Source organism: Phascolarctos cinereus, unplaced genomic scaffold, assembly GCF_003287225.1.
Source record: "Phascolarctos cinereus isolate Bilbo 61053 unplaced genomic scaffold, phaCin_HiC Scaffold_8;HRSCAF=390, whole genome shotgun sequence".
Lineage (NCBI taxonomy): Eukaryota > Metazoa > Chordata > Mammalia > Diprotodontia > Phascolarctidae > Phascolarctos > Phascolarctos cinereus.
The window spans coordinates 23668173-23695530 of record NW_027556291.1 but is presented as its reverse complement, the minus strand read 5'-3'; the positions used below and the strand labels follow the sequence as shown (position 1 = coordinate 23695530).

Here is a 27358-nt window from a genome sequence, read left to right as displayed (position 1 = left end):
GCTGGTGGAAGGCAAATTGGTAAATTCTGAAGGATATAGGCACATTTTGTAGCAAGAGATGGTACCCAGGGCAAGGAGGTGAAGGGCATCAGGGACTTCAAGAGGCAAAACAAACAAGATTTAGGAGAAATGGCTGGCCAGACTCACAAGCATTAGCAGCACTAAAAACACAAGAAGTGGGGCAGCTAGGTGGCGCAGTGGATAGAGCACCAGCCCTGGATTCAGGAGTACCTGAGCTCAAATCTGGCCTCAGACACATAACACTTACTGTGTGACCCTGGGCAAGTCACTTAACCCCATTGCCTAAATAAAAAAACCACAACAACAAATCAAAAGAAGGCTACAAATTGAATATGAACCAAAAGAGGCCCCTTTTAGATATTTTAACTAATGGTACAACCTTAGGAACCATGAAGCAACATGGTGCACTGGCCTGGGAGCAAAGACCTAGGTCCTAGTTCTCACTCTGCCCCTTACTAACTCTATCACCACGGGCAAGTGCCTCAGTCTACTTTTTCGTAAAGTGAGCTTAGATTAAGTGAAATGTAAAATCCTTTCCAGTTTACTTGCTAGCTGGATGACTTTGCACAAGCCATTGTGACTTTCTGAGACTGTTGCCTTGTTCACAAAATGGGGATATTTGTAACACCAACCTCACAAGGTTGTTGTCTTTGTAAGCACCCTAGAAATGGGAATGATCACAGCTTGTTTACCTTTGAGTTGACTTCTTATTGCTTGTTTTATATTTTTTTTTCTGTTGCTGCCATCTAGTGTTTAATCTATGTTATGTCAAATCCATCCACATTTTCAATAAAATTCACATTGCAGAGCTTAACTATCACAAATGCATTCTAGGATCATAGATTTAGAGCTGGAAAGGACCTCTAGTTCTAAAGTCCATTTAGTATAACCATGCAATTTTACAGATGAGGAAACTGAGGCCTAAAGAGGGAAAATGATTTGCTTGATGATTCAGACATGTAGCAAGTAGAAGGACCAGGATTCGAATTCAAGTGCTACAGCCCCAAAGGTAGCACTCCTCTGAAGGCTGAAATGACAAAGGTAATTCTGTATTCCAATACAGGGTTCAGAAAAACAGCGCCTCTTTCATCTGGCTTCTACAAATTCTCTAAAATGAAATATCTTCCACAGCAAATGCTTCGCCTAATCATTTTCATAATAATAGACTGTACCAAATAACCAGATTCTTTTTATTTGTGGCTGGAACAGAGCTCCTTATAGATAATCGTTCAGCCATCAAGCAATAATAACTCTCCAACTCTTCCCATCTTTCTCGGTATCTCAAAAATGTCCTTCAGATAAGCCCAACCAAATAAAGTATTTGTTTTCAAAGCTAGAGCTAGAAGGGCCATGTGATATAGAGAGAGGAGAGACCCTTATGATCATCTGGTCAAATCCCTTGTTACAGAGGAAGAAACCCTCTTCTCTGTCACACATCCAAATCCAGATATAGGAGGGAAAAAAAATCATTCTCAAATCTACCTTTGCTCACAACCCCCCCCCCCTGCCAAGTTGTTGCCAACGCCTGTTGATTTCACCTTTGTAACAATTCTGGAATATGCTCCCTTCTCCCCTCAGACACTGCCACGGCTTGGGTACAGGTCCTCATCACCTCATGCCTGGACGATACTAGCTGCTGGTGGGTCCATCTGCCTCAAACCTTTTCCCATTCCATTCCATCCTCCATTCAGCCACTGAAGTCATTTTTCTAAAGTGCAACTCTGACCATGTCATTTCCCCCCAACTAAATTCTAGTGGCCCCTTATCACCTTCAGGATTAAATACAAAATGCTCTATTTGGCATTCAAAATCTTTCTTAATCCAGCCCCCTCCTAACTCCTGGTTTTCTACACCTCTCTCCACACTATACCCCCCCCAACACACTTTTCCATCTAGTGACATTGGCTTCCTGGCTGTTCCACAAACAAGATACTCCAAATCTCAGCTCCAGGCATTCTCTCGGGCTGTTTCCCATGCTTAGAATGTTCTCTTCCCTCATCTCCACTTCCTGTAGAAGTCCCAAGTTCAAGTTCCAAGATTTCAATTTCCAACTAGTACCCTCCCCATATATAGATATAGATAGATAGATAGATAGATAGATAGATAGATAGATAGATAGATAGATAGATAGATAGATAGATATAGATATGAAGAGAGAGTCTGCTTTGTATGTACGTTTGCTTGTTGTCTTCCCTGTTAGACTATAAGCTCCTTGAGGGCAGGGATGGACTTTTGCCTCTTTTTGTATCCCCAGCACTTAGCACAGTGCCTGGCACCTAGAAGATGCTCAATAAATGTTTGATTGATTGAAAGGCAGAGGACTAAAGCCACGATAAGGAGTAAATGACCTCAACCTTATTCTCTGATATTACAGGCTCGAAAAGGTCTGTCAGGTAGCTCCAGTGTGCGCTTCCCTGACAGGCAGAATAAACCATAAGGTGGCACTACGAGACTGAGGGCAAAGAGTAGAGTGATACCATGGAGGATACTCTGGGAAAGGAAGACCAACCAGAAAGGAAGAACTATGTTGATTTTCAATGAGTTCGAGTCCCTTTCTGTACATTCTGAATTTATAAGGACTTTACGTCTGTATTTTCTATGGTATGAAATAAAGTGTATCTTGTACCTGCTATGTTTTGTTACATTGTGTTTGTCGAGGAGTTAGAGATCCTTTTACTCACATCTATGGGAATCTAAACGTGAGCCAAAGAGACATCAGATCTTTTTTGGTGCCTCCTCTTAGGCTGGTATAGCCCATGTGAAGAACAGAGCTTAAGATCTTGAACTGTCCAACTCCCCACACCCAAGATGAATGCAAAGTATCTGAGAGGAGGATTTTTTGCTTTGCTTCGTTTTGTTTCTTCAGTGCCTTGTATATATAAGCAACACAGCAGTTGTATGTTGCAGTGGGTAAGAGTGCTGGACTTAGGAGTCGGGAAGAGCCAAGTTCGAATTCTGCTTCAGACACTGACTGGCTGTATAAGTCACATATCTCAGCCTCGAGTTTTGTTATCTGTGAAGTGAGGATAATGGCAGCACCCACCTCAAAAGGTTGAAGTGGGGATCAAAGGAGTTAATGTAAGCACAGCAAAGCGCTCTTCAAAATGCCATTACTGATGAACTGAAATGAATTTCAGCAATGTGCTCATTACTACCAAGTTTATAATTCCTTTGCAAGAAAACAAGCTGAATGTCCTACTTACTATTCATGAAATTCTTGGATAACTCAATATGAAATCCAGAGCATCATAGCTCTTCTCAACTGAAAGTCAAGCTCACACGAAGACAGAAGACATTCCTTTAAGACGCAAGGAAGACTTAGATCATTTCTGGCCTCTGAGAAAGTAGTCATCAACAATGCAGTGTGATCCTTGAAGGGATGACAGAATTCCTTGCTTACATCCTTGCCCTTTTTTCCCCAGTGGGTCCCTATGCTAGATGCCAAACACATGGCTGGGTTCTCATTTTTTTACCTCCCATTGTCCAATACAGTGTCTATACACAGAGGTACTCAAGAAATATGTTGGATATTTTAAAATGCAACAAAAATGTTCATCAAGCAGATTGTTCGTGCCACTGCCAGTTCAATCTTTATAATACACAGACCTCTGATCATGTCACTGCTGTTCAGCATCCTTCATTACCTACATCAGAGGCCAAGTTCCTCACCTAGCTTCTAAGGCCAAGCACAATCTGTCTCTAACCTAGCTTTCACACTACTCTCCTTACCTACTAGGGTTTAAACTGATTTTCCATTGTATAAGCCTGGAATGCCATTGCTACGTTCACCCAGAGGCAGCTGGTGGCACAGTAGAGTGCTAGGCCTCTTGTCCAGAAGATCTTAGTTCAAATCTGGCCTCAGACGCATACTAGATGTGCAACTCTGGACAGCTCAAGTTGATTATGTAAATGGAGACCGTAATAGCACTTGTCTCCCAGGGCTGTTAAAAGGGTCAAATGAGCTAGTTGTAAAAAACAAAACAAAAAAGCACTTAGCACAGCGTCTCGCACAGGATAGGTGCTATATACCTGCTCATTCCCTTCCTGCTAGCCTCTCCTCTCTGCCTATCACAATCCAACCCATCTGATTCAGCTCAAATGTCACCTAATCCATGAAAACTCCCATGGCCTATTTTCTTCTTTGGCCATAATACCACACTTTGAATCTCTTAGATATTTATCATACTTTTATTACGCATGTATGTGTGTGCATGTAAGTATGTATGTATGTATGTGTGTATACATATATACACACACATATATAAACACACACACACCCCCTACTAAACTCTAAGCTTCGCGAGGATAGAATCCATGTCTTAATCTTGATCCAGTCCAGCACACTGCACATACTAAAAACTTTTGTTGTAAAGCATTTTTTCCCTCCTACGCCTTTACTCAGGAAAATCTGACCTGATTGAGGTCCAAGTCATCAAAGAAATCCTCTGTTGCTGTGGTGATCTGAGTGTTGTCGCTCAAAGTTACCAACCTGTGCTAACACCCATGCCAGGAACCATCTGGGCAGAAGACTATCTTGTGAACCTCTCATCTGGGAAGCTTCAATTTGTCAAAATAGCAATTGAATACTTCAAGGATATGTGATAACCAATCAACATGGGCACACAAAATCACATAATTTTCCAGATGGAAGAGAACTTCCTGGCTATCCAGTCACGAGCTAAGCCACAAAATCCAGCAATACAGACCTCAATCCTGCTACAGCCAGTCACTGGGGCTGAAAAGTTTCCTCACTTGGGTTGCAGCCCTCCTGGCAATGAGCCTCTCTCCAAGTATTCAAAAGCCATTCTGTCCCAGGCTTGTCCTGCTGGTGGGAAGGACGTGCCACAGCTTGTGCACTTCTGGTACAGCCGTCTAGATTTTAGCTCACTCACCTCCAAATGAAGCATCTAATCTATTAACACCCTAGAATAAGAGGCCTGCCTTCTCAAACACATTCATCCCAAAAGGGTGGGAGAAAAAGGCTCACTTACCCTGCTTTGATCCCTCATCACCTCCAGGTTGCTGCTACTCAAGTCATTTTGTTAGTTGTCATAACTGAAGTGAAAGACTGATAGAATGACATAGTACCTTTGTTTCCAGAAGCAGTAACACCTAGTTTTGTCTTCACTTCCCGCATACAACGAAAACAATGATTCAGTAAACTTCATAAAACCATGAAGTATCCCAGAACGACAGCTTTGAGGGCCCACCCTCCTAGACCTTCTACTCCAACCCATAAGTGACCAAGAATCCCCTCTATAACAAATGAGCAGCTCTCTTTCTGAAGAGTTCCAGTAAGGGGGGGCCCCGTTTCGCAGTTTTTCCTTATTATCTGTCAAACCTCAGTCTGCCTCTCTTGCACTTCTACCCATTGCTCCTAGCTCAGCAGTTTTGTTTTTTTAAACTCTGACACTGTATTCAGCTTTTTTATAAATTAGTTTTACCTATGAGTAAAAGCGCCATTTACTGAGCACAAATACCACAATTGCAGCTGGGTAGAAAACAGCTTTCTAAAAACTCGGAGACTTTGAAGATGATCAGATGCCAACTCAGTAGTTAGAACTCATTACACATCCTGAAGATGAAGACACGAGATTCAGAAATTTCTGGAAGCAAATTCAGTTCAATGGGACTACTCTGCAAAGATCTAACTTTATCATTTTGGATGCTTATCTTTCCCAGTTACGAAGCAATACAAAAATCGAATCCAAAGCAAGAGTTTATCTTTTTTATTAAGACACAGCTGGAAAACGATAACATCTCAAATTACATAAGTGAACTCCCCCCAAAATTTACAGATTTACATGTTTATAATACAAACACTAACAGCTCATTGCATATAAATATTACATTTGGTCTGCCATCACTGGGTGGCATCAAAAATCCCTGAAGTATATTTATTTAAAGGGACCTGAGATTGAGGCTGTAAATATATGGGCATAAATATCCCTTGAAAATCAACACCCAAACTAAATGTATTAGTTCAATCTGGTTTTGTGCATTTTTGGTGGCCTGCTTTAAACTGTCAGGAACACATAAAATTGTTAAGAGGTTAGACAGTACTTAAACTTTGTTCTGAGCTCAACTGGAAAAAAAAAAAAAGGAACAACCCCAAACTGATCTTCCCCAGTCAATACTGCTGTAAAGAATATATTACTTTTTCTAATGAAAAACAACACTTAATATATGAAAATATTAAGACTTAAGGAAGAAATTTGAAAAATGTTTCTTTAATATTTCGAAGGGAGTTTTTTAACTTAATAAAACCAAATACTTTTTTTTTTCACCCTCCCAATTCACATCAGCCAAAGGCCACTGTCATAGTCACTGGGGGTGCCAGAAAGAGATGGGTGATAACAACATTTCTCAAAACAGTTTATTTCTTGAATTTTGTACAACAGATAGCAAATGCATAAACATGCAGTCCAGTCCTTGGCCTGCCAAATAATCTCGAAGCCAGTGAAGTTCTGAGTATTGGGAGGGAAGTACATGGCTAAACACAGAAGGTATGGAAGGAACTAGGCTGAAAAGTCCCTATTAGCTGACAGAGTGTTAGCTCCTTCAGCTTCTGGCTCGTAGTCACCCCCACCCTCCCTCTATCCCTCCCAATCCCGCCCAACACCACAAACTGCCCACCCTTTGCCCTCCCCACACATTTTAGTAAAGCACCACTTATAATGTTACAGTTAAGACTGCAGGCAATTCTGCCATAAATCAAAAATTTCAGGGCTTTGTGGCTCAGCTAGAAAATCTTGTTGTGAGCCAGAGGAGGGTCTTAGACATCTCATTTTCTGAGGTCTAAAACACAAGTGTTGAGACCAAAGTTTTGCAGGCCGACATTTTAACACAGCAAGATGCCCAGATTTCAAGTGTAAACATCAGATTTACCACCACTAAAAGTGACCCAACACATATTAGCAGTAACTGTTTCCCAGGTGAAGAGAATCCTTCATTCTCTTAGATAGCAGGAGGCTCCTTATGTCTCTCAGGTAAACATCATTTTAAAAACATTCTGTGGCAGAGAAAAGAACCAAAAAATGTAAACGCCAAGAAATGACATTTTGCTAAACTCTATTAAAGTTCCCATCTGGACCTACAGTAAGAAATTCCCAGTGTTACCTGCCATCTTCTTATGCTTTGCTACCGACTCTCCTCATAAGCATGAGTTAAGGCATGAAGTAGCAAGAGTGCATTTTGGCAGTGAGTTAGTCCAGTATTCCCCGCCTCCCCGCCACCCCCCCCACCCCAAGACTAGCACTGGTGGCCACTCAAAGAGTTTCCAAACAAAGTGTTCCTTTAACCATTTTTTTTGAAGGTAAGTCACATTAGCTTGGCCTTCCTTACTGAATTTTTAAGTTTCACAGACCCCTTAACCATGAACAATATCATATCAATTACTTCAGGGTAATCTCCCTTCTCAAAACATGGACCCTAAGAACAAGAAGATCACTGTGCAGTTAATACTACGTAGGGGCTTACAAAGGAATAGAATGACAAGACATAGGATAAAAAAGTCATTTGCTGATTGCCATCACCACACATTATTGGTTAAAAATTAGAATTTTTAGTACTTCCTAATATCTAATATGTCTGTTTATAGTGAATTGTAAAAATATTTTCAAACCTAGATTTCTAAATATTCTGATATCGATCGATTTTGCTTTCTAGAAAGTACTAATCCTTCTCTTCTTAATCAATAAAGGTCTCCTTTTCTCGGTTTAAGTTAAGTGTTACAATAACAAGTGAGTATACAGTTAGGCAAACAAACTCACCTTATTTAACTCTATAAGCTGTAAAGCATTTTCTATTTACACAATTGCCAGTCCTGCTGACTTGTGCTAATGTAGGTAGCAATTTTATATCATAGAAAGTGAAATAAAGAATGAAACTGGGCATGAGAGCTCCAAGAAGATGAAGGGGGGAAAAAAAGGATAATTAAGAACAGGATTATGTAAAAAATAGAACTATCAGGGAGATCTGAGTGCCACTTGTATGGCATAAATGTAGCACCTGGAAAAATGACTTTCATCTTTATATTGGCATCAAATAAAAATTTAGTAACATGGAAGTAATCACTTTCATTTCAAATAAAAAATGAAAGGGCAAGGAAAATCTCCAAGATGATTTTCAAAGCAAAAATAGTGATGAAATCATTCTTTTATGATATAAAAATCAGTCTTTGAAAAGACGTTTTGACAATGCTTCAGGTATTATAAAATATCAATGAATTAACATTCAAAAACTGATGTGAAATATCAAAAAATGTGACCTTTCCTAAAATTAGTGAATTTCAGAAATCAAAATGGTAGTGATCACTTAATATCCCGATAACAAATGACTGATACATTATATCTAATTATATTTAACTTGAGATGTTTTCAAACTTGTACAAAAATCCCAATATCTGAGGTGAGCATCTGTTGATAAAATGGCATTAACTCATTCTCAGGACATGCAAAATTAGCAACTGGGTATTGTCAATTTCTAATTTAAGCTATAATAATACACTTGTGAAAAGGCTCAGAAGTGCTGAATTTTAAAATGTCAGCAGTGGTATTCACATCATCTGTTTTCGATACAGCTACCATAGATGCCTAACAGTAAATGAGCCATAGGGAAAAAACTTAAAAAAGAGAAAGAAAAGGAAGAAATAGGATAAGGTGTAAGAGAAACAACAACATCCATTCATTTCTAATTTGCTTGGGGGGGGGTAATGGAAAAGTAAGTTTGAATTTTGAACACTTTGTTCGAGACCTCAGTTGTGCAGAATGAGCTCCATGAATTGTATTCAGTCAGCCTAGACTTCTGGGAGGGATGACAGCAGTAACACAACACTGATTTTCAGGGAAGAAAAGAAGGGAGAGAAAAAAGAGGGAAATAAAAAGGACAGTAAATTAAGGTTCAACAGAGGCACATGAATACATACCTAAACTGGACTGCCTAGAAAGTAAATCAGGAGCAGTAGTATAGAACCAAGAATTGGATAATCGTGGAATAAGCTTCTTTTACTGTCTAAACTAAGGTGTGAAGATTTGGGGGACATGCAAATGCATACAGAAATGCAAAAGCGAGCCACCACAAGGCTGGTGGGGCTTGGGGGGAACAGTTCTTATTGCTGAAAAAGAGAAACCCCAACACACACCCCAGTCCCAAATAGGCAAACCAATCTGTTATAAATATACACAGTATACTTATTGCTAGGCCCTTAAAGCATTAATATGATGAAACACTGTAGGATTGCTAACAGCTTCACTAACCATTTTTAATTTATCATATGAAGACCAAGCTCATAATGATATGTGTACATAAATACTTTTATGGACCTAAAAATAAGTGGTCTTTCCTAGAAATGAAAAATTTTGTGTTCCCTGCCCCAAACTCTCTCAATTAATCTCCTGCTCTACTTTTCCTAGGGCCCAAACAAATGGCCTCTGAGAAAATGGGAATGAGAAAGTAATGCAAAGTAAAAATCTACACAGCATCTACAGGAGACTTTAAAAAATAATATCTAAATTGAAAAACAAAAGTTCAGATATGAAAAATAAAAAGACTCATACAAACTGAGGCTATTTTTATGCATACAGAAAGTCTGCATGCAAACGGATGTTTTGCAGTCAATGAGGACTGCATTGCTCTGGCACAACCTGCTGTCTTGTTCTTAAAATTCTAACCCAAAAGATTAAGACTCACACTAGAGCCAAATGTTGCTTCACTATTAGCTTCACAGTATTTCAAGAGACATAAACTAAACCCTTCAAAGAAACTCACAGTTAACCTTATTCAAACGATCTTATACCTAGAAGAATGTTTTGGGGAATAAAATGTGATTTCTCTTTTTCAAATAAATAAATAATGCTTAAGCTAGCTAAGATTGCACAAATGGCAATTCTTCTACTACATTTTAATAGAGGAATGTCAAAAAGGAGTTTATGCTAAGATTCTATGATGGTATATACTGGAGTGCACATACTAACTGAAGTATCCATGTTGCACTGCTCAGTGTAAGGTCTGGGGAAAATACAAGCACAAGCTCTTCTAAGTACACAAAAGAGGAGTGACTGAAATAGTGCACATAGGCAAAAATGAATGTGGAGACCCAGATTGCAAAATGATGCTTGAATTTACACCATGATTAAAATGTGGCAGTGAAGTTGCACCTATAATGGAGTTTGGATTTAGTGAGGAAAAAGACTACAACAAAAAGTTATCAGTGACATTTACTGTACCAAGAAGCTTGCTTAGTGCCAATTAACATTTCACAATAACACTTTTGTTAAGCCCAAACATTATTTGTATGACAAAATGAAACAGGCTCAAGGATGTCAATCCAAGATACCTTCCTCCACTTCATTTCCCCCAAGTTTTACACGTGTGTGTGTGTGTGTGTGTGTGTGTGTGTGTGTGTGTGTGTGTGTACCCCTTTGCTCTTGATGGAATGATCAAAAATTAAATCACCCAAAAGCACGGAATGATTTGTAGTTAGCTTTGTAGTTAAGCAGTAATTTAGGTTGGCTGAATGTGAATTAGGAATCAGCTGGTTCCAAGGCTGATCCTGTAAGTAATGGTGAAGTCCAACAAATTTGCTACTGTTTAAGTCAGACATGATCTTCATTCCATCATAAGAGCTAAATGTCTGCTACTCAATGAACATGAATGTCTCAAATTCGAGAAATAAAACAAGTCTTTTAACCCAAACTTTCTTATGGCACCATATATATTCTATTGCTGTAATCGTGAGCACAAGAGTTTTCAAGTCTTTCCCCACCCCCAGAGAGTCATCATTCAAAACATCAGCATACAGTGCAACAAGGTTCTTTTCCAAAAGACTGTAACAGAAGAGCCCTTTTTTTTTAATAGTATGAACAGAACCCTACAAAAATTGACCCCAAATATTAGCCAGCTAGGACATCACAGCGCAAACTAGATGTTAAGTTTCAAGATTTGAATGAAAACCAAACAACCCACATCTGTTAAATAGTAAGTAGTAGCAGAGACATAAAAACGACAGCCCAATATACTACTTACACAAACATGTTCTAATACAAGCTAAGGTAGAGTACACAAGGCTTGTGGAAGTTTGACAATTACTGCTATTAAAGTCACAGCCAACAGGATCATAAACAACCTTTTGGCTTATCATTTGTGAGCAAAGCATTTCTAATGATTAGCTAACTCTAACTTCTTTGTAATGCAGAACTGCATCTATTTTCTTCTAGGTTTCCAGTAGTTGTCGTTTATGAGAGGTAGCTGAGCTACTGTATTCAGAGAACTCACTCTGTGCGGATGAGGAATTTTTCAGACATTAACCTTTAGCTACACAATGTCTAATAATGCACTAAAACATAAGAAAAAGAAAATAGATGCAAGTAACTTTTGCATTTGGCACCTTTTGTCTAGATTTTGATACTTCTCAAGTATTGTTTTTTTTTTTAATAAAGTTAATGCACACATCAGGACACACCACAGCAAAGGTTTGCTACATATTTACAAGGCACCAACCCTTTTCTCACCTTTTAACATGAAGAATCAATGAAAAGCATATCAAGATCCCCCCAGCTCCCCATCTTCTTGCTCAGGTCCCCTCCCCCCCCAAAAAAAACCTGTGCTATAAATATACTTCAGCTCAGTACAATTTGTGAAAGTTTGGCCTGGGATGATTAAAATAATCCAGATCCTTCTTACAATATAGAAACTGTAAACATTTTATAGCTGCCTTTAGGATTGGTGTATTGTGCAAAAGTTATCATTATTACTGTGTATAGGAATCAAAATGGTAAAAAAAAAACTATATAAAAACTCTGTAAGAAGGTGCTGTAATTTCTATAATACAAAACCAAAAAAAGGGCGATTTCCTTTTTGTGATAAAAATGTCATGCTACTGTAGAGAAGCCGGAAGCTCCTTTAACATAGTAAATATGTAGTGTGGGGGGGGAGCAGAATTTCTTTAATTTAAGGCCTAATGAGTAAGGCTTGCAGGGAAAATTGAAGTGTGGAGAGCTCGAGTCTCAAAACAAACATATACTGGCATAATGAAAAAGCACCACTGGAAGGAAGCAGAAAGTCCCCACACAATTTGCTCGGTAGATATGCCTGGTAAGTTCCCTGTAGTAGAAGGCCATTGGGATCTGATTTTTAAAAATTCTTCTAAAATGTTCATTTGTTAATAATTCCATCCCATGAGATGACTAACCCGGGCCTTCTCTGTCATTTTACGTACTCTGCCTGATCTGGATGTACCAAGATTCAACGGATCTTCAGTGGGAACAAAGCTGTCATTGTCAGAATCGTCGTTATACAAAACAGTTCTCCGACCTTGGTTTCTTGTTTTAATTCGGGGCAGTCTACTAAATCGACCTGAAAACACCTCAAATTCATCTTCTGCGATGTGTGCACGTTTGGCTCTAGAGCTTCCTCTGGCGGCTCCTCTTCCTCCTCTTCCTCTTCCTCTCCCCCTTGCTCCATTTCCTCTTCCTCTACTTCCACGACCTCTGCTTCCTCTTCCTCTTCCTCCTCGGCTCCATCGGCCCCATCGACCCCATCTACCCCTTCCTCCAGCTCCTCTAGTCTTCCAAGGTCTTTTTCCACTGGCGAGATCCTTTCTGATCTTTCTTTTAGGCCTAGTATGAATGACTTTGCTGTAGTCGTGGTCTCCTTCTACATAATCACGGTCTGTTCTAGAACTTGAATCAGAGTCTGTATCAGAGCAACATGAACTTTCAGAACTTGAACTAGACTCCCCACTCTCTGACGAAGATAAACATGTTTTCTCTTTTGTACCTTTTTTCTCTCCTTCTTCATCCAGGCTTTCATCATCTTCTGATGTAGTAAGTAATTTTCTCTTCACTCCTTTCTGGTGCTCTTTTCCATTACCATTTGTAAGAGGCTCATCCATGGACTGATCTAAAACAGGAGGGATCATTTTTAAAAGTTAAGATTGAGTTGGTTAAGATGGCTATTAAGGTTCAAATCTGAGCTAAACAGAGATGAAATATACAAAGGATCTTATATACCTTAAGGTAATTATGTGCATTTATTTGATTCGTATTTTTTTTTAACAACCAAGAGAAAATATATGGTCTTTAAAAAATTATTTTAAAAAAGTACTTCAGGGGCAACTAGGTGGTGCAGTGGATAGAGCACTGGCCCTGGAGTCAGGAGGGCCTGAGTTCAAATCTGGCCTCAGACATTTGATACTTACTAGCTGTGTGACCCTGGGCAAGTCACTTAACCCTAACTGCCTCACACACACACACAAAAGGGAGAGTTTTGTTGGGTTTTAGGTTGTGTGTGTGTGTGTGTGTATATGCATGTTTTAATAGATTTCCCACAACATGATCCTTTCTCAGGACTCATTGCCATTGGATTCCTGATCCCATCAGGAAATCTTTCCTTTTACCAATCCCATGCAGTACCCTAATACCATTCTTTTCTCTTACTCCTAATAAACTTATAACCTATACCAACCTAGGGATAATGTGCTAATTATCTCCCTACTGAACCTATCACGCTGCTTTGTAGTTAATAAAGGAGGCAAACTTTTTCAAAGAATGCATCATAAATCAGTCAGCTAATAAACATTTATTAGGTGGCAGGCACTGGGCTAAAACCTGGGGATACAAGTAAATGGGGGGGGAGAGTCCCCGCCCTCAAGGGACTCACATTTCAAACATGCAAATAACAGTACACAAAAGATCTCTACAGTGTAAATGGAAGAGTAATCACCGAGAGAATGAGGAAAGAGCTCCTGAAGACGAAGATAGGATTGGAGCAGAGTCTTAAAGGAAGCCAGTGAATCTTGGAAACAGAGGCAAGGAAGGAGAAGATTCCAAGACAGCCAGTGAAAAGGTACAGAATCAAGAGATGGAGTGTTGTGTGGGAAGAACAAAAAAGGCCAGTACTGCTGGATCATAGAGTGCATATATGAAAACTGGAGAGGTAGGAAGGAGCTATCTGATTCTACAGGTAATAGGGAGCCACTGGGGTTTGCTGAACAGGGGGCTGAGATGGTCAGGCTTGTCCTTCAGGAAGAATGTTTTGGCCGCTGAGCAGAGGATGGACTGGAGTGGGGAGAGCCTTGAGGGTGGCAGCCCCTCCAGCAGGCTACTGCAACAGTCTAGACATGAGGTGATAAAGCCTGCACCAGGGTGGAGGCAGCGTCAGAAGAGAAAAGGGGAGATGTCAGAAAGGTACAAATGATAGAACTGGGCAATAGAATGAATATGTGGAGTGAATGTAAGTGAGAATAACGGTGAGGTTGTGAGTCTGGGTGACCAGGAGGATAGTGGTACTCTTTGACAATGATGGTGAAATGTTGGAGGTACAGAAATGAGTTCAGTTTGGGACACATTGAGTTGAAGATGTCTACAGGATATTCAATCTGAGACATCCAAAAGACAGCTGGAGATGGGAGACTGGAGGTGAGGAGAGAGATTAGATCTGGATAGGCGGATCTGAGCATCACCAGCAAAGAGATTATAAAAGGATCCATAAGAACCGATGAGATCACCAAGTGAGAAAGAGGAAGAAGAGAAAAGAGTCCAGACGGAACATCTAGGATTAACAGACAAGACGTGGATGAAGAGGAAGCAATGGAGACTGAGAAGGAGCTGTCAGAGGGGTAGGAGGACCAGTAGAGAGTAACATCTTCAAACCATAAAGGAGAGACTATCTGGGAAAAGCAGATGACCACTACTTTCAAAGGCCACAGAGAAGTCAAGATATATGAGGACTGAGAAAAGACCATTCCATTTGGCATGTAAGAGATCCTCTTCCTAACTATGGAGAGCAGTGCCAGTTGAATGAGAAAGCTGGAAGTCAGACTGTGGGGGACTGAGAAGAGAGTGACAGGAGAGAAAGTGAAGCTATTAGTTTTAGATGGCTTTTTAATAAGTTTGGCCATGAATGGAAGGAGAACAATGGGATCAAGTGAGGATATTTTAAGGATGAGGGAGGGAAACAGCATGTTGATAGGCAGCACTGAAGCAGCCTACATACAGGGCAAGAAGAGTGGTGATGATAGGGCGGGCGACTTGGAGAAGAGTACATGGAATAGGATAAGGGTGCATATGGAGGAGTTCATCTTGGCAAAGGGAAAGGCCACCTCTTCATATGAGACAGGAGTAAATGAGCAAATAGTGGAGAAAGACATCTGAGTGATCTGAGATGAAGAGGCAGGGAAAACTGGCAAGAGGCCAGGTTCTCATGAGAGGCTGGGTAGAGGGGGTACATTGGATGAGTTCAGAAAGTGTGAACATTTTTGAAATAGTTGCTGTGGTGAGGGGACAGTGAGTCAGTTTTAGGGAGGTGTAAAAAAGATTGCCTTACTGCAGTGAGGACCCATCCAAGATTCATTGCGCAACCTAAATTTGCAGGTGGATCCATACAACACAGTTTCTTGATTTTCTCTATCTCCTATCAGCAGCATATCAACAGGAAAAGACTGCCTCAGCATTTCAATGAATACTCTTGGATGGGAGTACAAGACATTACATGACCCAAGATTAAAAAGCAAAGTAATAGTAAAGGTAGGTACTGACCTGAAAACCTATGATTCTCCCCCTTTAGATCTAGTCATTTAAACACTGCAATTTTTTTTCCATCCATTTTGTCTCTTAACATATTATTTCCCAAGAGTTCTAATCTCATTGGTCTCAGTGTCTCCTCATTTTGGATAACTTTTCTACTTATTCAGAGTAATTTTTAATTCCTGTTAAATTTTCTTTTCAAAATCACAATTTGTTTGGAAATAAGTACTGGCCATTTGCTCTCAGTCAAGTCATTCTTAAAATTTATTAAGCGCCTGCTATGAGCAGAACACCATGCAAGGTGCCGTGCAAGGTACAAAGTTCAGATGAAACATAGCTCTTGCCCTCATGGATCTTACAGTTAGTAGGGGGATACAATACAAATACTGACAATCACAATATATAAAACATAATGAATGCATTCAAGGCATATGAAACAAAATGGGATGAGCAGTCCAATGGGGATAGGCATTATTGAAAATCAATGAAAACTTCATGTGGAATATAGCATTTGAGCTGGCTTCTGAAGGATGGTTAAGAATTTTAAAAGGTGAAGAGTGGTAAGCTATGGGGAAGAAAGGATATTCTAGTCATGTGGAAGAACATAGCAAAGTATAGAAGAAGAAGACAGAATGTATGCTTACAGGGCAGAAAGAAGTCTAGTTTGGCTAGAGTACATAGTAGAGAAACATTTAAGCCTGGAAAATAAGAGTGACACTGTATTAAAGGGCCTTGAATGCTAAACAAAGGCATCTGATTTTTATATTCAGTAGGCAATGGGGAGCCACTTAAGATTTTTTTTTTTTAGCAGAGCAACATAATCAGAGCTTTATCCAAGTAAGATTATTGTGTTAGCCATGTGAAGGGAGAAAGAGAGTAGAAGTAAAGAATGTCTATTAGGAGGCTATAACAGTAGTACAGAGGGATATAATGAGTGCTTTCTGCTCCTTTTTCTTTGAAAAAATATTCTTTGTTCTATAGGATGGTTGTCTGGGTCAAGAGAAGAGAGACACTGGGCGAAATGTAGGCAATGGAAAAATAAATGTTATCAGTAAAAAATTTTTTTCTTTTTTTTTTTCAGTAGAAATTTATTGAAAAAAAAACCCCACAAAAAACCCCCCCTACAAACCAAGATGTAGATATGAATGGTGGAGGAATATTCGCCAAAGAAAAAAAACCCTGAGGCTGTAGATATGGAAGATCTGATGAAAGGTGGTGAAAGAGAAAGAAATAATGAAAGCAAGAGAAGGAGCAGATTTAGGGGTAAAGAAAAAAAGATTGGTTTCATTTTGGATATGTCAAATTTCAGGTGTTAGTGGAATTGAAACTATATACTTTATCCAAATTAGATATTATTAAATTATTCAGGCTAGCAATTATGGGGAAACACTAAATTTAGTGCCTTTATTTAAAAAAAAAAGGAAATCTAGCTTTTATACTTTAAATACATTAGCTTTTGCATAAGTCAATCAAATTAAACAATCAACAAGCATTTATTAAGCAACTACTACCATGTGCCAGGAACTGGCAAAAAAAAAAAAAAACCCAAAAATCCCTGTCCTTAAAGGCACCAATTTAAAGAAGAAATTTTAAAATTATTTATATCCTACCTCTTTCAACTGGTGTAACTTTACCCTGGGACGATGTACTTTTCCTTGGATTGGTACTACTTCCATTTTGGCTTTGTACATTTGAATCTGATGACGAACTCTGTTCCTCAATGGCTTCATCAACTACATATCCAACAGGATCGTCAGCAAGGTCTGAAACTTCAATTTCAGGAGAGTGCGCTGTTAAGGAGGCAGCATTGAACAATCAGACCCAGAGAGTTATTGAGGACCTGAAAAGATGACTCATTCAGCTGTACTATTTTAGAACTAAAAAATGGTGTAGAGTTCCAAGCTTGATTATTATTATACTGAACATCAACATACTCTCAGAGTTCAGTCAATGGCATCTATGAGAGAAGAGTGTGCTGAATGACCCTTACCCACCATGCCACAATAAATCCCCATTTCTCATGTTTCAAAATAAGTTCAAACTATATATGACAATGCTAACAACAAATACATGATGAGAGAGTTTAAATAACGTAGTCTGTATAGAGTCTCAGATTTGGGGGAGATGAAAAACGATTAGAGCTTTGATCTAGTTAGAAATCTTCATTTCTAGGGGTAACAAGCTCAGCAGTTAAATAACTTGCTGAACTCGCATTTGTTAACACAAACACAGGATTTCAAGCTGCCAAGGACACTAATTCAGAGCTCATACAGGTGGGAAGCAAAGACAGACCTACTAAGGACATGCGTTCAGTGCTGGAATCTCCTCAGTCTCACCTGAGGTGGGGGCAGAAAACAAATGAGCATTTTTACCATGAGATGAGACAGAAGAGCTCGTCCGGGTCAAAGGCAGTGAGGTATTTGGGTCACTTTGAGACTCTGTCTTGGCTTGTTTCTGTTTTCCTTTTGGACTAAAGGCAAGAATATTCAATCATAAGTAGATGGTCTATGTTAGAAACCAATTTGCAATGTGAAACAAAATATTTTTACCATGAGATCATTTGGAAGACACCCCCATACAACTACATTTTGGCAAAGGAAAATTATACACCTCCAAATTTTATTGAATTTCTGACAGATCCCGGTAATAAATGAAGTAATAATAATAGCTAGCATTTACATGGCACTTTAAGATTTACAAAGCACTTTACATTCATCAACCATTTGATTCTCCCAACAACCCTGTGCCGTGGGGTTCATTTTTTTAAGCCCATTTTTACAGATGAGTAGACCAAGGCTGAGAAAAGCTTAGTAAGTGACTTGTCTAGAGGCATACATTAAGTGCCTAAGAAAGGATCCGAACTTTGATCATCCTGACTCTAAGTCCAACACTCCTGAAAGACATGAAGCAAGAGTTCTTAAATGATTTTATAAATGAAGTAAAAGGTGCTAGAGGAAAACAACTGGATAAGAAATGAGAGCTATGAAGAAAGAATTGAAAAGAGAATTAACAGCTTGGCACAAGAAGTAAAAAACTTAATCCAAGCAACAGACTTCCTGAAAATTAGAATGGACTAAATAGAAGCCAATGAAAGTTAAAAGACTGAAAAAATAAAAGGTATTTCATATAACAATTGACCTAGAAAACAGATCAAAGAGAGATCATCTATCATTCATTGGACTAGGAAGCTGAGCCAAGATGGTGGGTAGCAGAAACCTGTATAGTGAGCTCCTCCTGCTCCAAATAGATCTAGAAAAAAACACCAGACTGAATCCCTATGGGGAAATCCAAGAAAAAGTAGTTTTTCCTGCCCAGGTAGGCATAGGGAGAAAGATGGGGCGGACAACTCTGAAGACAGAGAACGCCGAGTAGGGATACTCCACCACTCAAGGAAAGGCTATGTACTAAGCCAAACCCATACCAGTGGACTTTGATTGAAACAGGTAATATTATTGCCCATTACTCATTCCAGAATGAGGAGGGGATGTGTACCCAGGAGTGGCCTTCCAGGATAAGGTCCTAGACTGTGTATCAAGGGAAGTTAGGTGGCTCAGTAGATAAAGAGCTGGACCCAGAGCCAGGAAGATCTGAGTTCAAATTCAACCTCAGACACCTACTAGCTGCATGACCCTGGGAAAGTCATTTAACCTGTCTCAGTTCCCTTACCTGTAGAAGGGGAATAATAACAGCAGCTACCTCTCAGGGCGGTTGTAACATTGAATGATGTAATATCTGTAAAGTGCTTAGCACAGGAGTGGGGAGCCCGCAGTTAGGTCCCCAGGTGCGGCCTTCTGACCGAGTCCAAGTTTTACAGAACAGATCCTTTTATTAAGGGGATTTGTTCTGGGAAGTTTGGACTTAGTCAAAGGGCTGAGTTTGAGGACCTAGAGGGCCACATGTGACTTCAAGGCCACAGGTTCTCTACCCCTGGCTTAGCACAATACCTGGCACATATGAGGTGCTATAAAAATGTTAGCTATTTATTTTTATTACTATTATTACCAAGAGGGGAAAATTTCAGAAACAAGCTCAAGTCTTCATTACTCCAGGCCCAGTGCTCCATCCACTGCAACTTCAACCAGCCAAAGAATTTGTTTAAAAAGAGCTTTCACTTCATTACTTGTTTAAAAACAGTTAGGTAGCTTTTTTTTAAAAAAATAAATGAAAAGAGACTGTTAGAGGAAAAAGGAAAAAATGAGCACTGTGGAAGAAAGAATTGAAAAGGGAACTAATATTTTGGCAAAAGAGGTATAAATCCTGCAGGGAACAAACTCCTTAAAAAGTAGAAGAGACCAAATAGAAGCCAATGGTTGCATGAGATAAGAAATATCAAAACAAAATCAAAGGACTGAAAAAAAAAAAAAGGAAGAAAATGTGACTGGGTGAAGACAACTGAGCCAAAAAACATCAAGAAGAAAATAATTTCAGAATCATAGGACTACCTGAAAGCCATGACCAAAAAAACCCCTAGATGTCATATTGTAAAGAAATCATAAAACTGTCCATACCTCTTAGAACTAGAAGGCAAATGGACATAGAAAGAATCCACTAGTCACCTACCGCAAGAAACCCCAAAATGAAAACTCTCAAGAACATCTCCAGGAACGTTACAGCCCAAATCTAGAGCTTCTAGGTCAAAGAAACAACACGACAAGCAGACAGAAAGATAAGTCAAGTACTGAGGAGTCACAGTGAGGACCACACACAATTTAGCAGCCACCACTATGAACCAGTGGAGAGCTTGGAATATGATGTCCCAGAGGTCTGTAAAAGATAAGAGGGTTACAGTTAAGAATAATTTACCCAGCTAAAATAGTATAATCTTATGGAGGGGGGTGGGGAAAATAGTATAATCTTATGGAGGGGGGTGGGGAATGGACCTTTAATGAAACCAAGAACTTCCAAGTATTCCTGATGAAAACACCATAGTTATGTAGAAATTACTAAGTTCAAACAAAGGAGTGGAGAGAAAACATAAAAAGACAAACACGAATAAACAATCATAAGGGAATAAACATGGATAAACTGCTTATATTCAAATATAGGGGAGATGATATATGTTTCTCCTCTAAACCCTATCCTTATCAGGGGTCATAGAGTCTAATTAGACAAGGCCTATAAGTGGTTCTGTTATGTCTTAATGACCTTAAGAGAAGACTAGAGAGGGGAAGAGGACTACAGTTGGAAGGCTGGGGTGAAGGAAAGTTAAGGAAAATTATCTCTCATAAGCAAGATGTAGACGTATCCAGAAAAACAAGGAGAAGGAAGTGGGTGGGGGTGGTGGGGGGAGAGCTGATAATTTCAACATCACTTTCATGTAAACTGGTCAAAGGAAAGAAGAATATACACACAGATACAGGAAGGGAGACAGACAGAAAGAGTTACTAAGGGAAAGGGAGAGGGGGAAGGGAAGTTTTGGGGGGATAATACAAAAATATTTATAGCTCTTCTTGAAATGGCAAAGAAGGAAGAATCTGAGGTGGTGTGCATAAACTGGGGAACAGCTGAGCAGGCTGTGGTACATAAATGTGATAGAGTATTATTCTTCTATAAGAAATAAGAAGGAGGGACAGCTAGATGGCACAGTGGATAGAGCACCAGCCCTGAAGTCAGGAAGACCCGAGTTCAAATCCGGTCTCAGAGCAAACACTTTCCACTTACTAGCTGTGTAACCCTGGAAGGGAGAGGGAGAGGGATACAGGAAGAGGGAGACAGAGAGAGAAGGAGACAGAAAGAGAGAGAGAGAGAGGGAGATGATTTCAGACTGACCCAGGAAGACTTGTATGAACTGATGCAGAGTAAAGTAAACAGCAGATACAACAATACTGTAAAGATGAAAAACTTTGAAAGACTAAGGAACTCTGAACAGCACAGTGCCCAATCACGATTCAAGGGGACTAATGATGAAACACGCTTCCCACCCTCCTGACAGAAAAACGAAGGACTCGGAATGCAGAATGAAACATAAATATTTTTTGGACATGGCCAATGCTGAATTTTTCTTTTTGCTTTACTACACATGTTTTAATACGGATTTTGTTTTTGTTTTCATTTTGTTCTCAACTAGAGAGTTGGGAAGGGAGAGAAGGTGGCTATTTGCTCCTTGAAAAAAAATAAAATATAATAAAAAAACCAAAAAGAAATCTTAAAAGGAAATTGTCCAGATCTCTTTGAACCACAGGGCAAAGTGGAAACATAAAGAATCCACCAGTCAGTCACTTCCTGAAATAAGCCTCAAAATGAAAATTTCTAGGAACATCACAGTCAAAAATCCAGAGATTCCAGGTCAAAGAAAAATTATTGCAAGCATCCAGAAAGAAAGAACTCAAGTAGCAAGAAGCCAGAGTCAGGATCACATGTGATTTAGCAGCAACCATTATAAGGGAGAAGAAAGCTTAGAGTACATTATTCTAGAAGGCAAAGGATAGAGGCTTTATGACCAAAAATTCCTTACCTGGAAGGCCCAAATATAATCCTACAGGGGGGAAAAATGGATCTTTGATAAAATAGAGGGTGTCTAGCCATGGCTGATAAAAACAAAACTTGAGCTGAGTAGAAGTTTTGAAAGATGAACTATCAATCATAAGAGACTAAACAGTGATTAATGGTTAACATATGAATATGGGAAGATAATACATTTGTCCCCTCAGAGCCCCGACTTCATCAAGGGTTGTAGAGGGAGTCTATTAAGACATAGGGACCATTTTTCTATGTTTTGATGATCTTAAAGGGAGGGGGAAAGGAATACATGGGAGAAGAAAAAAGAAGAATTGGGAAATTATCTCAAATAATTGGGGTATGCAAATGGAAGAGTATACAGAAGGAAGGGGTAAGGGAAGAGGTGACACTTGAGATGATAAGAGGAGGGATGAACACACGTAGATCCACAGCTGGATGCAGAAATACATTTCAGTCAACAGGGAGAAATAAGAAAATTAAGGGAGGTATTAGTTCCAAGCAAAAACTATCTATGGAGAATGGATCGTGTGTGTGTGTGTGTGTGTGTGTGTGTGTGTGTGTGTGTGTGTGTGTGTGTGTTAAGGGGGGGGAGTGTTAAAAGGAAATAAAGAATAAAAACATGTGAGTAGCCTCTGGATGAAGGAAAGTGAAGAGGGTAGAAGCAGGCTGAAGGAAAAGCTCTGGCATTGCATACACATTGCAATCACTACCTTCTTTATAAAGAGGTGACACAAAACAAAAAAAAGGAAATAAAAGAAGAGAATGAAGGGAAATATGTATTTCATAATCTTAACTATGAATGAGATGACCTCACCCATAAAAAGGAAAACAAGAACAGAAAAGATCAGAAAGCAGAATCCAACAGTATGTTGTTTACTTGAAACAAAGACACACAAAGAGTTAAAGTAAGAGACTGGAAGAAAATCTCCTATTTCAGCTAAAATTTTTAAAAAGGCAAAGATACAATCATGATCTCAAGACAAGGCAATAGAGAAAACAGACTTTTAACTTATGCTTTTTAGACTTAGATTAATTCCCCCATCGCCCCCCAAAAAGTTAAGGACCTGAACAGAATTTTATAAAAGGTAGATGTGATAGTACTCTGGTCATTAATGACTGCACTGGAATAAAAAGGAGTATACATGGCTTAGCTGATTGCATGCAACCTTTATAAAAAGTGACTGTGTTAGGGCATAAAAACCTCACAAACAACTGGAGAAAAGCAGAAATGTTAGATAATGACAATGTAACAAAATTGTTGGGATGTGGTCAAAGCAGTCCTTAGAGGAAAATTTCTCTCTCTTAATGCTTTCATCAACACAAAAGAGAAAGAACAGATCAACAAAATGGTCAAGCAACTACAAAAAACCCCCCTAGAAAAACCAACAAATTAAAAAACTCCAATTAAATATCAAAATAGCAATCCTGAAGATCAAAGAGCTTAACAAAACTGAAAGCAAAAACACTACTGATTAATAAATGAAATTAGGAGTCGTTTTTTTTTTGGGGGGGGACAGCTAAAACATTATCCAGTTTTTAAAAAAGATTTTTTAAAAATTATTTTAGGAAGAAATACAAAAACAAACAAAAGAAAAAAGGTTTGGTACCTAAATCAAGGATAAATCAAAACAGAGAAAGAAAACTAGACAAATATCCATAATGAATACTGATGCAAAAATTTTAAATAAAATACTAAGAAGGTTGCTATAGCAACATATCACAAAGATTATACATAATGACCAGATTGGATTTATACCAGGAATTCAGGGTTGGTTTAATATTGAGAAGAGGAAAGAAGGAAGAAAAGGAAACAAGCATTTACTAAATGTTTACTATGTGCCAGGCACTGTGTAAAGCTATGAACACAATAGATCACATTGATAACAAGAACAAAAATTCTATTATATTAATATATGGGGGGGGAAGCTTTTGACAAGATACAACACCCATTCCTGTGAAAAATAATAGATAGTATGGCAAGAAATGTATCTTTCCTTAATATAAGTAGTATCCATTTTAAAACTAAAAGCCAGAATTATATGCAATGGGAATAAAAGTAGAGGCTTTCCCAACAAGATGAGGATGCCCATTAATACCATCGCTATTTGATGTAGTGCTTGAAATGCTATCGTTGTCAGAAAAAGAAAGTGAGGGAAGAAACACAGGCAAACAGGAAATAAAATGATATTGCTTTCTGCAGAGGATAAGATGTTTTACTAGAATCTGAGATTCTCAACTAACTAAAAATTAACTGCATCAATAACTTTAGCTAATTTGCAGGACGGAAAATTCTATATATTACCAAGAAAATGCAGCAGGAAGAGAAACAGAAAAATTCCATTAAAAATAACTACAGAATATATAAAACACTTGTGACTCTACATGCAAAGACATACACAAAAACTACATGAGTATAACAGAGGCAGCAAGATGGCATGGTGGACAGAGCACTTCACTGGAGTGAGGAATATCTGAATTAAAATTTGACTTCAGAGACATATTTCCTAGTTGTATGGCCCTGGACAAGTCACTTAACCTGTCTACTTCCATTTCTTCATAGGTAAGATGAGGATAATAATTATACCTACCTCCCAAGGTTGTTTCAAGGATAAAATGAAATGAAATTTTTAAAATAAAGAGCTTTGCAAATCTTGATGTGTTATACTGTAAATGTTAGCTATTTATGACAAAACAAATAAAGACAGACCTAAATAACTGGAGACATTAATTGCTTCAGGGGGATACCAAGTCAATATAATAAATAATAACCATCTGGCCTAAATTAATCTACTTATTCAGCCCTATACCAATCACACAACCAAAGGGTTAACTAAGAGCTATAAAAAAATAATGAAACAGACCTGGAAGAATAAAAAGTACAGAATCTCAAGGAAAATAATGGGGAAAAAAGTACAAAGGGGGCCTACTACCAGTACCAGATCTTAAATCACACTACAAAGTAGTAAATGAGTAAGAAAGATATAGAGAAGCAAACGAACCTGGTAGCCTAGTGGTTAATAAATCTATAAATCCCATATATTGGGGTACAAACTCCCTATTTGAAAAAAATTGCTGAGAAAACTGGAAAGCAGTCTGGCAGAAGCTAAGAGTACACCAACCATCTACATGATTTAGACATAAATAGGGTGACATCATAAAAAAAAAACAGGGGCAGCTAGGTGGTGCAGTGGATCTAGAGCACTGACCCTGGGGCCAGGAGGACCTGAGTTCAAATGTGCCCTTAGACACTTGACACTTACTATAGCTGTGTTTAAGCCTGGCCAAGTCACTTAACCCCAATTGCCTCACCGAAAAATAAGAGGAGCAAGGAAGAAATGACCTGACAGGGGAAAGAGTTCCTGACCAAACAAAGGCCAGAAAGGACCACAGATGAGAAATGGTCAGGTTGAAGGGCGAGGTGGATTTTTGTTAATTGAAAATAATCAGTTACAAAGGATGTCATTTTCACCCCCAACAAATGTACAATGTATATTTTGGCGGGAAAAATGGCCTAAACCTTCCCAGGGTAAAATGCAATAATAGCCCTACCTACTTAAGAGGCAGTCACCATGATTATACCACAAATGCAAACCTATTAAACTACTGACTAAAGATTCTTAAATAATTGCTTGTTCATTTTCAGATGACTAACTCTTTGTACTTGGTATGAAAGTAGGGGCTAGGGAAAGGAACTGGACTTGTGATTTCATCAATATAAAGAACTCTCAGGTGAGGGAACTCCCCCCCCCATAAATTCAAGAAGGCACCTTCTCTGCAACTTAGTCTTAGAAAGTCATCGGGAGCACTGGTGTCAAACTCACATGAAAAACTGAGTTCTGCAGCTGCATGTTGACTTCAAAAATTACAAATAAGTATTATTTATGCAATATTGTATTTTTCTAATTTTGTTCAACATTTCTCAAACTACAGTTTGACACCTCTGGTTTGGAATGCTGAGTGGGCAGTCACACTGGCAGAATGGGGCAGAGAGAGGAACTCTTGGCTTCAAAGCCAGCTACCTGTGCCACCACAATCTCCCTCTTAACGTTGGACTTTTTCATGCTCAAATTCTCCTTGCACGTTAAGGATGAGCAAAGAAGTAATTATAATTGCAGGTGAAATTGGTACTGAATGTTATAGGCCTATGGTCCACCCAGGCCTCTTCTGCACTGCCCTCTAAGCATTCCTAATGTATTATTCCCTCACTTTCGGCTAGTCACCTTTAAAAACTCAGTCTTTTCCTAGTTTATCTATTTCATTATCACAATAAATATGTGAGATAGAATGGGAAAGGCATGGCCATTGATTTGCTCATGGTCACACACTGATAAAAGTTCAACTGAGACTCCAGGTCTCCTAACTCCCTGGTCAGTAGTCTACCAAAGACACTGAACACCAAAGGAACCACTAGGGAAGTCAGAATCCCAGAATCATTTACAAAGCTACTTTTATCCCTCAAACAAACTATTTTCACATTAAACTTCCAAAACGATGATGATGACAACAACAATAATAATGTAACATCATGATGATGATAATGCTTATAAGAGAACTTACAGTGAACACATGGGGGAAGAGACAATGAAAAAACCAGCAAAGAAGGGGCAAAGGATAGCAAAATTGTTGGAGAGGTTGGTCAAATTACAAAAGAGTTTATTTCATTTATAATAGGGAAAAAACAATTGAGCACAATTACCTTGATGCTCTGCTACTATTTGGTGAACTACTGCTGCTCCGGAGACGTTTTCTGTACGGGGGCCGTTTCCTCTTCTGACACTGGATGGTAGATTTATAATCAGAGATTATATTTTTAATATGATTTTCAAATAAGGCAGATAAGCGAAGAGTCATGCTGTAGATCTGAAACCAGGAAACATAACTTAGTTCTATTAAAAAATAGACTATGAAAATGCACAGAAACACCTACATCATCATTCCAAACAAAGTTTATGTGTGTGTGTGTGTGTGTGTGTGTGTGTGTGTGTGTGTGTGTTGTGTATATATATATGTATATATTTGACAGTCATGAAATTTCACTCACCAAAATGATGAATTAACTACAGTAGAATACATTTATATATGACCATTTGGTGAGAAAAAGCATTGTTGAAAATTGACTCAACGTAAATGTGGTACCAGTGGAGAGTATATATAAACTGCCTATTTTGCCCCCACTAAGTTTCATTTTGGAAAGAGTATTGGGGAAATGTTCAATGCACTTAAAATGTTAAAAGTTCCAAAGAGTGATCATACCCAACTATGGAAATGAGGATAACAAAAAGAAGTCTACAATTCATTCCAGTATTTCATTCATGCCGTCTCCACAATACCAACCACTTTTCTCTCAATTTTGT

At 38.8% G+C, this 27358-nt stretch overlaps 1 protein-coding gene across 5 annotated transcripts in view; it reads right to left on the bottom strand.

Moving 5' to 3' along the window:
- Positions 1-5735: 5735 nt before the first annotated feature.
- BRWD3 (bromodomain and WD repeat domain containing 3) overlaps positions 5736-27358 on the bottom strand; it is a 126380-nt gene continuing 104757 nt past the window's right edge. For 2 of the 5 annotated variants that reach the window (XM_078147921.1, XM_078147920.1), the window contains 4 exons: positions 26701-26780; positions 17918-18015; positions 17156-17335; positions 5736-12921 (listed from right to left, as the gene is read on the bottom strand). In XM_078147921.1, coding sequence (XP_078004047.1) covers positions 12182-12921; positions 17156-17335; positions 17918-18015; positions 26701-26780 — 1098 coding nt within the window. In that variant the 3' untranslated portion in view covers positions 5736-12181. Of the gene's footprint in view, positions 12922-17155; positions 17336-17917; positions 18016-26700; positions 26865-27358 lie in introns of all 5 variants that reach the window. The other 3 variants (XM_020964534.2, XM_078147919.1, XM_078147918.1) reach the window with 3 other exon arrangements.